The sequence below is a fragment of the Simochromis diagramma genome, unplaced genomic scaffold, assembly GCF_900408965.1.
Source record: "Simochromis diagramma unplaced genomic scaffold, fSimDia1.1 OVJJ01000669.1, whole genome shotgun sequence".
NCBI classification, from domain to species: Eukaryota; Metazoa; Chordata; class Actinopteri; order Cichliformes; family Cichlidae; genus Simochromis; species Simochromis diagramma.
Genome location: NW_024387458.1, coordinates 287,226 through 299,339, shown reverse-complemented (window position 1 = coordinate 299,339; position 12,114 = coordinate 287,226). Strand labels below are relative to the sequence as shown.

At 47.3% G+C, this 12,114-nt stretch overlaps 1 protein-coding gene across 3 annotated transcripts in view; it reads right to left on the bottom strand.

The window, feature by feature from the left end:
• Positions 1-1,075: 1,075 nt before the first annotated feature.
• The window catches only part of LOC120722997, a 45,596-nt gene continuing 34,557 nt past the window's right edge, over positions 1,076-12,114 (bottom strand). For 2 of the 3 annotated variants that reach the window (XM_040014219.1, XM_040014220.1), the window contains exons 8-9: positions 7,087-7,285; positions 1,076-2,187 (exon numbers count right to left, since the gene is read on the bottom strand). In XM_040014219.1, the coding sequence (XP_039870153.1) occupies positions 1,900-2,187; positions 7,087-7,285 (487 nt within the window). In that variant the 3' untranslated portion in view covers positions 1,076-1,899. The remainder of the gene's footprint in view (positions 2,188-7,086; positions 7,286-12,114) is intronic. The other variant, XM_040014221.1, reaches the window with a different exon arrangement.

The following is a 12,114-nucleotide window of genomic DNA, read 5'->3' as shown; positions in this document are numbered from 1 at the left end:
TATCCCAGCGTCCTCCTCTGCCACACCACCTCTGCATGTCGCCTTCACTGCATCCACCAATCTTCTCTGAGGTCTTCCTCCTTTCCTGCTGCCTGGCATGTTCACCTCTCCACCTGTCTGCCCCTCATTCACACACGTATGTCGTACCTCCACCTCTCCAGGCTCTCCTCCACCTGCTCCCTACTCTCAGAACAGTCACAGTATCATCTGCAAACATCAGAGACTCACCTGTGAGCCTGTCCGTCCCCACTGCAAACTGAGAGCTGATCCCTGATGTAATCACCACCCCCACCTTGAACCCATCTGTCACTCCTACCGCACACCTCACCTCTGTCCTCACATCTCCTGCACCACCCTCACATACTTTACTGACCCTCCTGACTTCCTCTCTCAGATCTACAAAGACACAATGAAAGAATCTGTCCACACACTGTTATATCATATTAGGGCGGCTCAGGACTGTTCATTTATGTGAATACATACATGCTGGCATCTCCTCAAAATGCTTTATTGAAAGGCAAAGATCCAACAAAGTAGAGAAAACACAAATAATCAGACGACCCTCTCCTGGCAGCACTTGGTGACTGGAGGAAAGAAGAACTGTTTTAACAGGAAGAGAAGCGAGGGGCTGTGTGTGTGTGTGTGTGTGTGTGTGTGTGTGGTTCTGCTGGAGGTTTCTTCCTGTTAAAAGGGAGTTTTTCCTTCCCACTGTCACCAAAGTGCTTCTCATAGGGGGTCATATGATTGTTGGGTTTTCTCTGTATGTATTATTGTCCGATCTACCTTGAGGAGACTGTTGTGATTTGGTGCTGAATAAATAAATCTGATTTGAATCGAATCATATTATTTGGGAATTCTACATACAGCGGTCCCTCGTCTATTGTGGAAGTAGCCAACTTAATTTTTTTACAATTATTACAGATGTTTTAAGGCTGGAAAACCCCTCACTGCACACTTTACACTTTTCTCAGACAGGCATGAACATTTTCACATTTTTCTCTTGTTCAAACGTTCGTAGAAAAATAAGTCCAGTATTATAGAACAAACCAAAGATCAAACCCTGTTTTCAACTCTGTGGCTGTTCTTAACAGACCTGCAGGTTGTTGTCGACCCGCAGCTCCTGAGAGCTGCAACGATCATGTTTTATGTAGCGCGCTGCTAAAGGTCGCTGTGGTTTAATTAAAGCTTAATCGCTGATCCCGGCGCTCTGAACCACAGAACAACCCAACGACACATCTGCCAGCAGCTGGTTTACAAATCAGTTATTAACCAATTAGCAGTGATTACTGATGGTGCCACAGGCTGCTAACAGTAACAACGATCAGCAGCACGATGGAGCTGTTTCTTTGGTACTTTCTGTTTATGCATAAACGATTTCTTTATGTGAAGAGTTTCTGGAAGCGTTTCACCAGGAAGAGCCGACCGACACTCCGTCAGTCCTCTGAAAGCCTCTGTTGGCTTTTTCACGTCTGAGTTGTTGAGTGAACGCCGCTGCAGGAGGACGTGCTTCAGGTCTCGACTCTTTTAGTGGCACAAACGTCTGTTTTCTGCCTCGCACGCCACGAAAACCCAAAACGCCCACATCTGACCTGAGCGACCTCCTGACAAGCCGCGTTGACGGGACGTCGGCTCTGACGGCTCGCCTGTAAATGAGGTTTCTGTCAGACTGAAAGGTCAGGCGGGCACACGCCATCAGACGTGACAGCTGATAAAGACGCGGAGGTAAGACCGAGGAGTCTCCCGGCTCGTGGAGCTGTAATTGGCCTCGTCGCTTGGAGTGCTCGCACAGATGAAGCACAGCACTCGACACGCTTTCAACCTTTCGAAGTGACGGCCCGGCGGGACGGATTTCGTTTCAGGTGGTTGTGACACAGATTTACAACATGAAGTCTGACACGTTTAAAGACCAACACTCGGACGCTGTGTGTGCTGCGGTCTGGCTTCAGGGCCGAACCTGCCTGATGTGGCGTACTCACAGTGCGGGCTCTCCTTGCCGCCGGCTTTCAGCAGCAGCTTGGCGATGGGCGTGTTGTTGGTCATGATGGCGATGTCGAGCGGCGTCAGGCCCTGGCTGTTGGGAGTGTTCAGGTCCAGCTCCTCGGCCGAACACTGGTACAGAAGGATCTGCACGGCGTCCAGGTCCTGCTGCTCCACCGCCTCGAAGATGCAGTCGCTGCCCTGCATCGTCTGAAAGTGAGAACCAGCATTTTACCAGTCTGGACACGTGGTCACGTGACTTTATGACACAAACCAAAGGTGAAGATCATACAAACCTGGAGCCAAAACAAGCAAAACAACAGGAAGCTAAACAACAACCATCGAACGGCAGCGTTTCCTGATCCACAGTCGGAGCTTCCTGATGGTTCATGAGCCCACAGTGTCTGAAACACCGAGCTCTCTGGGCGCTCGCTTTACACCAATCATGTCATTAAGCAGCCGCCAGATGTTCCAGCAGCTGTTTGACATCTTTAAAGAACAGAGAACATTTCTCAGTTTCCACGTGTGACGAGTTTAAAAAACGCCGCTGCTCGGATCATCTGTACGTCTCCCACCGCGCTGCTTCATCCCCCTCAGACCTCACGTGCAGCATCCTTTCAGGCGCCGCGGGGACATCACCACGTGAAACGGACACGTATGACATGTGTGCACGATCATGTGGTTACCATGGGAACAGGCGTGCAGGAGTTTCGTCAGTGAGACGAGCCGTCCTCAGGATTCCTGATCTCTCCACGTTTGTGCCGAGACACTGTGTGTGTGTGACTGTGAGTCTGTCGGTGAGAAGGTCAAAGGCCGGTGAGCTCAGGTCACATGACACTTTATTCAAAGAGGAAGCAGCTGAAAACGACCTTTTCGCTGACGTGGAGATGAGATGATTTGAGTCACTTTCACTCTTTAATCTGCTGATTCTGAGGCTGCGTCCACACGTACACGGGTATTTTTGAAAACGGAAAATCTCCGTTTTCGTTTTAAAAAATAATCCCGTCCACACGTAAAGGCAGAAATGAAGGAAAACGCTGCTAGGAACATGCCAAAGCAACAGGTGGCGATATATTCTTAACCGTGCAGAAATGTTGGCCAATCAGAAGTCTAGAAGCCTCGGTGGGAAATAGTAAACAAAGCTGGGGCATAGAAGCAGAACCGAGTCGTGTGTGTGGAGGGACAGTAACTGTGTGTATATGTAAGCATTTAAACACTGCAGAGAGTAACAGTAACAGTATTGTAGAAATTCATTTCACCGAAACAATAACGTGGCGCACAGTGTGACGTCAAAAAAAGCGCACACCTTTGACGCTGCGTTTTCTGCGTTTTTCTCGTCCACACATAAATGCAAAAACGGAGTTTTCAAAAATATTCACCCTGGCAGGCGTTTTTAGAAATCTCCGTTTTCAGTGACCGAAAACGCCGTTTACGTGTGGACGAAAGGTGCAAACGCATAGAAAAATCTGCGTTTTCAAAAATACCCGGGTACGTGTGGACGTAGTCTGCTGACTCGCTCGAGCGTCGGCTCAGCGTCTCTGAAACGAGCCGCCTGTTCTCACTGAGCTCACAAATAGCGAGTGAAACCGTGGCGACCTGAGATCTGCCATCGGTGACAGGATTCGACCAGCAATGAAAAACAAAGTCTGGATTCTGACGAGCTGTCAAAAACTGACCAGCAGAAACTAAAATACAGCAGTTATCATGTATTATTATCATACTTAGTCACACTGAACTGGATTATTTTGTTATTATTTTAATTTAATCTTTTGTAAACAGCAAAAGAAGAATTTTATTATTCAGGGAAAAATGTTTCTTTACTGACCAAACTTCAAACTTTACTTTAAATACTTTAGAATTTTACATACTTGTACTTTATACTTTGTACTCAACAGTAATCACACTTTATTTCATTATAAGACTGGTAGACATAAAAAATACTGTAATATAATGTAACATGAATGACTGTAACTAATGATTAATTAGTCCGTTCATTTATAAATGCACTGTAATTTAAAATGATCACGCCAGAATATTAAAACTTTACTTATTTATGGGTTTTATAGTTAAACATTCCTGTAATTATTATTATAAATATACTGTATTTGCCATATATTATAATCACATCGTCATATTACACTCATCATACTGCAGTGTAATTACACTACAGTATGTCAGTTACAATGTAACTGCAGTGAAATTACAAACCCAGCCTCATTTTCTCATGTTTAACTAAAGTTAAACTAATTCTTCATAAACTGTATTAAACTAATTTATTAATGTCACAATGTAATTATAAAAATGTAATAATAATATTTATATAAACAGAATATTTCACTGTATTTAATTACAAATAATGTAAATACAATATTTATAATTACACTATAATTATTTATTACAATTCTGTACTAAGATGTTTATGTGTTTTTCATTTATTATCACTACACTTTATATTACACTAATTATACGATAGTTACACTAATGTATTGTAATTACACAGTAATCTATTTATAATTGTGGCATAACCAAAGTTGTATTCAGTGTATTTGCACTACGTTTCTCGATGTTTCAGTTTAACCTGAATGAGAGAGAGACCACATGTCAAACCCGAGTGTTGGAAACGACTTTTTGAATGTTTCCTCCTCACAGAGTAAAGAAGCAGCGAGGAGGAAGCTGATGAAACGGGAACAAAGTGTTTCTCTGCTCAGGCTGGAAACGGCTCCTCCTTCGCTTGTCTCTGTAGACGTGACGGCAGCGAGCGGAAACTTTTTGTTCTTTGTCAGGCTGACGGAGGGCGGCAGCGACCATCCACAGCGTGGCGGCTGCTTTCAGGTTTATCACAAAGCGTGTGAACAGAGAAACATCCTGCAGGCCGCTGTGTGGCTGTTATCGCTGAGGGCGGCGCCGCGCTGAGCTACGCCTCCTGAAACCACAAAGCCTTTAACAGAACACAGAGCCGGGTGGTGCAGGTGGAGCTGCAGACCATCAGACGCGACGTGGGCCCTGGTTCAAAGTTGGATCAGGCTTCTGGATTTAGAAACAGCTTTGAGGTTTTGAAGTGGCGACATCACCGGTGTCAGTTTGGGCTCACTTCAGTTCTGTTAGTGATGTTTCCACCTCTCTTTGACTGGATTCAGTCACCTGTGACTGGGTTTGGATGTGTTTCCTGGACACTCGCCTGGTGGACCAGTCACAGTTTTTCAGTCCGTGTCGGTATCTTTAGGATTAAGATCAATGGTTGTGGTTTTAAACTAGTTCACGATCGTGAAACAGTTGTTGTGTGGACTGAAAGTGTCTCATGTAGTCCAGGAGGTTTGCTTTCCTGCTGCCGAACGACTCTGAACAATCTGCAGCAGAGGTTCAACTTCTAAGAACTAAAGGCAGTTTCAGGTGCATCCCTTGCACAGCAGTTTGGGAACGAGCTTCCATCGTCCTGGATTCAGACGGTTTCGAGGTTGAACTTGTTTCTACTTGTTACTCTGAACCTGTTGTTGTGTTTACACCAGAGATGGGTTTGAACTTGTTTGGTATGGTTTACTATCTCGACTGGTTCAGCTGATACTAATTTACAGCTCAGATTTGGGACGTCCTTGAAAACTCGCCACAGCTGTTCTGTGGACACTGGACTCCCATTGGATGGTTTTTGGACTTTGTTGGGGTTGGTTATTATCTTTGTTTTGGAGAACCTTACCCTGGTCTGTGTTTTGTGGATTTGTCTCCCTCCATCTGCTGCAGGTCTTTGTGAGTTTGGGCTCAAGCAGAATGAACACGGGGACCTTTGGATGGTGGAGATTTGGACTGTGAGCCTAAACGTGAGCAGAGTTCTGCAGATCGACTCGTACTTGCTGTGCTTGGAGGCTTTTGTTTCCTCCCCCGTCTGCCTCTTTGTTTCATGTCTGCTGCTGTGGCTGGTTTGTAAATGTCAGCAGGCTGGCAGAGAGAGTGCGTGTGCAACATGACCTGTAACACTTGTCACACATGATGAGTGGCCGCAACCAAATGTTTCGCAGGGCAGCAGGAAGGCGGCGACGATGGCAGCAGACAGAGACGAGCCTGAGAAAAGATGGCGTGTTGCTACAAACCAAAGACGGCGTTCCACAGTGTCCTCGAGCGAGGCACGTAACTCCACGTTCTCAGTTCACCGAACTCTGCAGCCATGGAGTGACGAACAGTCTGTCTTTACGATGCGGGTCTGAGATCAGATGAAAGACGCGACAGTCGAGAGCGGAGGCTCTGACGACATCGCCGGTAACAGAATTAGCGAAGCGCGTTTCTCGATCCTTCTGTCAGAGACGGGGTTTCCCCCGTCAGGCCAGCCATCGCCACGGCAACATTAGCACAAGAAAAAAGCATCACATGAACATGTGGAGAGTTTATCACAGCTTCATGATCAGGATACAGGAGTTTTTTAAAGACTCGATCTGAGCGAATACCTGAACATCAGTGCCTGCACGCTCTCTGTGTTACTGTAGCGTAACAGCGCTGTGACACCTGTGCTACCTGTAATTCGGTGCTATGTAAATAAAACTGAACACATTAATGATGATTAAAACACCTTTATTCATGTTTTTGTGCCGTATGTTAGTGTTTTTATTCAGAAAACAGTTTCCAGCTGCTGAAATGTGAAGCTTGTTTGCTGTGTGAGCGTAAAGCACGTCTGCAAACAGACTCAGCCATGTGGTGACAGGATAGTTTCACTGCTGACTTTCACACTCATCCCAAGACGTAAAGAGACTTCCTGTTTGCTGCATTGATGAAGACTGGATGAGCTTCTGCTAATTAGGACACAAATTAAAGCTGGAGGCTGACTAAGAGGACGCATTAGTCAGTGCGCCCCAGGGTGGCTGTAGCTACAATGTAGCTGCCATCACCAGTGTGTGAATGTGTGGATGACTGTGTAAAGCGCTATACAAATACAGGCCATTTACCATTTACCATTAGCTTAAATGGATTTTTGAGCGATGAACTGTCAGAGTAACATCGGCCTCATGCGGCTCTTTGTGTTCAAACCCCGCAGGATTCATGTCCAGCGTCTGTGCTGCAGTTAAAACAAACCTGCCGTGTTAACTCAGTAAAGTGATGCAGTGACCGAGGCGCGCCTGAACTCACCGAGGCTTTACGGAGCCGATCCGTCTTGCCAAAGAAGTAGGCATCTTCGAAGGAGGAGGTGCTTCCTCGCAGCTTCTCCGACAGGTTCCTGTAGAGGCGCTTGGCGGCATTGGGGGAGGCCGGCCCGCCGGGGCACTTCCTGGTCTGGGACAACTGTAGGTTCTGCATCTGCTGCGTCATAACACCCGGGAGGCGTCTGCTGGGATGGAAATGCAAAGATCGACGTTAGCTGTTGGGATAAAGCGTCGGATACAGACAAACAGGGATCACATGTGTCATCAAATGTTAATTACAGCTTTGACATCCTCATAGAACCAGAGATATGCTGAGCAACCACTGCTTACTCTGGACCCGTTACCATCACAGTCGCTGGAGGATCCTTTACATCAGTAATGCTGACAGACTAGATCCTAAAGCAGCTGCCAAAACCACCAATCAGAACCTCTGAGGACGTCCACAGTTTTACAGCACGCGCCAAAAGTCGAGGCAATAAACACGTTTGTTTATCTCAGGTGAAAATAATCCACAGACTCTTCCATTAAGTCTCAAACATGATTCAATTCATTAAAATAACTGTCTGTTACTCGAATCTCCGTCTTTGACCAGAAAACTGTCAAATTATATTTCCCACAAATGAGCCAGGAGGAGCTGGTGTGAGCTCGTCGTGGAGCTGGTCAGGAAGCATAAAGAGTCAAACTTGATTAAAGATAATGAATATTCAGCCTTTATAAAAGGCTGCAGCATGTACAAAGTTTCAACCTGTCAGTGGTCCTGCTCTGCTTGAAACCCCTTCAGCCGTCGCATTGTCAAAAAAATCCATTCAGTTTTTGATCAGGCAGCTAAACGGCTTCCCGTCGCCTCCGGCCCTCGCTCGCTCTCCGCATGACGCCGGGATAAGTTCAACATGTCACTGAAACGAGGAGACTGTCAAACGGCTCCTGCAGGGAACTAAAGAAGAAAAAGCTGCTCTCGCTGCTCAGCCTCAATGGAAAAGAGAAGCACATTGAGTCCTGTCAGGGTTGAGCAGCAGGCTCCGCTCAGGCCCAGAAACTCGGCGTTTACCTGTTTGTGCTTTTGCCTTTTTTTCTTTTGTATCACTTTGCTCTCTGCACGCAAAACAACAACAACATTTTTTAAATAGGAAACATATTCAGAGCTGCTTTAACTCACAGATTCAACACAGTACTGGAAACATTCCTTTTGGTCCATGGTTACATGACGTCATCGTGACATCATCGCGACATCAGCTGCAGATTTGTCAGCTGCATCCATGAGGACAGTCCCGTTCCTCCACCTCCCAGAGCTGTTGGACCCGTGACTGTGGAGGCCGTCTGAGGGCAGTGGACTCGTCTCCATAAAGCAGAGATGAGCTCCTGCTGGAGACACTGTGGTCGACGGACCTGGTCAGCAGCAACCGCTGACACGGGCAGGATGGATCCGTGCCACCAATGTCCACCAGCCGACGCTCATCGGACCAGGAAGTGTTTCTCCACCTTCCGGTGTCCGGGTTTGTGAGTCTGTGTGAATCGTGGGCTCAGCTTCCTGTTCTCACCGACAGGAGTGACCTCTGACCTCTGACCATGCTGCTGCTCCCTGGAACTTTTCTTTGTAGACTCAGAGGTGGTTGGTGGGAAAATCCCAGTCGCGCTGTGTTCAGAGTCCCTGATTCAGAGACTGATGCTGCCTTGTGATTGGCTGATTATTGTTTGAGCAGGTGTACCAAATGAAGTGGCTGGATAGTAAATGATGTAAAAGATGAAGCAGAAAGTAACACCTCCACTCAGCCCATGTGCATAAGTCTGACAGAGCTGCATGATGTGACGCCTCCAGCTGCTCCAGATGTTTGCTGTAACACTTTTCCAGTCGTTATCATCATAATGATTCTGTGACGTCGGCTCGCTCTGTCCGCCGTTTGATGCATATTTAAGCTCAGCGTCGCCTCGTCACAAGCTTTTCTCTTATTACTGCCTGACTCTTCTTCTTCACACCTGCAGCGAGGCGCCCCCGGCTGGTACCCAATGAAAGCTGCCGCTTTGCCCAACCATCGTGGCCTCAGTCCAGTAAGACCTCGCTGAGCCGCCGCGCTGTGGCTGATTGGCTCACTTACTCCGCACCGTGTGTGTCACAATCATCACATCAGAGGGAAAATGGGCTTCGGCGGCTCTGTGTCTGAAACCAGAGCTTAATTTGCTCGCAGGATGGCGAGGACGGTCGTTTAGAATAGCAGGTAATCAGTCCGCTAATGAATTCGCCATAAAAACCTGCTGTTAGCAAAATGACTCATGATTTAATCCTGCAGCCTCGAACACAAAGGAAGGGAGACTGGATTAAAAAATACATCTCATTTTCAAACCTCTAAAACATGAAGAGCTGAACGCTAAACTGTGGGGAAAGCAGAGGCAAACATCACGTATTTAACACGATTCAGTGTGGCGGCATTTAGAGCAACAACTTTCATCAGGATGTGGGAAGCACAGAAATCATTCAGGAGCAGATGATACAAACAAGCGCCCATCCTAACAAACCCAGTGTCACCATGCTCTCCTGTGGACAGCTCGGTCTGGTACCATTTCTCACTAAAGCAGACTCACACATTTACAGCCCGTTCTGGTCTCCCCCTTCGTACCCCCTGTAGGGGGGAGACTCACTTTAGTTATGTATTACTAACAGAGCGAGTGACAGCGTAGTGTGACATGGAGCTGCTTCAACACCAGGAGAAGAAACAAACCTCCTTTGGGGTTAAGAATGGATGTGCAGCTGAATTAGCTGCTTACAGTAAGTAATGTGCTGAAAGCAGCTGTTCAAAAAACAGGATATAATGAGCATTGGAGCGTTTTAAACCCCACACAGGATTTCTGTGGATACAATTCAATTCAATCTATTTATACAGCGCAAAATCACAACCACAGTCGCCTCACGGTGCTTTATATTGTAAGGTCGACCCTACAATAATACATACAGACAACAATCATATGACCCCCTATGAGCAGCACTTTGGCGACAGCGGGAAGGAAAAACTCCCTTTTAACAGGAAGAAACCTCCGGCAGCACCAGGCTCAGGGAGGGGCGGGGCCATCTGCTGTGTCTGGTATCCAGTATCCACCCAGCAGACTAACAGAAACCAGAGAGGTCGTCACGGAGCGTGTTTTTAAAGGTCATGGAGCTCCACAGGGCTCTGTTACTGATCCTCTACTTTTTTATTTACGTTTCACTTATATTCTTGTTTGTAAAACGACAAAATGTTTCCTCTTTCAAAACAAATGCAGAGGGGAGGATGTTTTTATAACTCACCTGTTTAAATTATATTCAGGCTCAAAGTTTGCAACATTAGGGGCGGGGCCTCTTTGACTGACAGGTGTCTGCTACGCTTCGCCTCAGCTTAGGACTGAACAGAGCTGTGGGCTGTGTTTATGCTGAGCCTTTCTAATGGGGCCTGACTGATATTGGAAATCTGCTGACAAAAAATAATGTTTACTTTCAGACATGAAACAAAGAGATTCCCTGAACATTTATTATGAGCAGCTCTATTATTTACTTGCTTACACCATTCCCCACTGTTCAGGTCAGCTGGTTGATTTCCTGGCATTCCAAAAATTTGTGTAGCCAACAGGGAAGCTGCAGAGTGCCCCCTGGTGGACAAACTATGCAACATCAAGTCTGAAAACATCCATCCAATCATCCATCTTCATCCGGGGCCGGGTCGCGGGGGCAGCAGCCTAAGCAGAGAGGCCCAGACCTCCCTCTCCCCAGCCACCTCCTCCAGCTTATCCGGGGGAACACCAAGGCGTTCCCAGGCCAGCCGAGAGATATAATCTCTCCAGCGTGTCCTGGGTCTGCCCCGAGGCCTCCTCCCGGTGGGACATGCCTGGAACACCTCACCCAGGAGGCGCCCAGGAGGAATCCTTGTCAGATGCCCGAACCACCTCAGCTGGCTCCTTTCGATGTGGAGCAGCAGCGGCTCTACTCTGAGCCCCTCCTGGATGGCCGAACTTCTCACCCTATCTCTAAGGGAGAGGCCGGCCACCCTTCGGAGGAAACTCATTTTCGCTGCTTGTATCCACGATCTCGTTCTTTCGGTCACTACCCTCAGCTCGTGGCCATAGATGAGGGTAGGGACGTAGATAGACCAGTAAATTGAGAGCTTCACTTTTACACTCAGCTCCCTCTTCACCACGACGGACCGGTGCAGCGTCCGCATCACTGCAGCCGCCGCACCAATCCGTCTGTCGATCTCCGCATTCTCCCATCACTTGCGAACAAGACCCCGAGATACTTGAACTCCTCCAAGTGGAGGAGTCTGAAAACATGAGTTTTAAAATGTCCATATTCATCAGCTGTTATAAATCCTAATATAAAATAGCTCGAGAGTCAAGCTTTATTAGACAGTTATTTGACTAATGACAGGGCTGCTGGTTTCACTAAAACACTGTCCAAAAACTCTGAGCTCCAGTTTTGGCGAGTAAAATTCGAGGCTTCTGACTGGATGTTACTGATTATCAGATTATTGCGTCTGTGTGAAGCTCTCACACTACTACAAACAAAAGCATGGCGACAACCATGAAGCTAAAAATCATGGGTCCGGATGTTAGGCTTGCTGTGCTCACCATGGCAAACGGCGGCATACAAATGACGTCACATCCACAGAGGCTGCAGAGCAACCTTTGGTCTTTGTAACACAGAGAGACGCTGCAACAGCCTGAAAATATGAAACGTTCTGCAAGAAAACTCGCAGGTTTCCAGGTCGGACTGGTTCTTCTGCTCCTGTATCAGCACCGATGTGGCGGTTCGGCCTGAGCGGCGACACCCATCGTCCGGGTGGAAGCCAGTACCCGCCCTGGTGTAAATGGACAGGAGCTGTGCGAAGCGGCCAGTGCTGTGGACACAAAGGGGCCCTCGGGCATCGCAGAGGTTTCTTATCTTTAAGGGCCCAGCTGGCTCTCTGCAGCTGACACGACTCTGTTAGAAATAATTGGATTTCTTTGCTAATCTTGAGCATCTGTAACCTGGAATAACCAGCACCCCCACTGA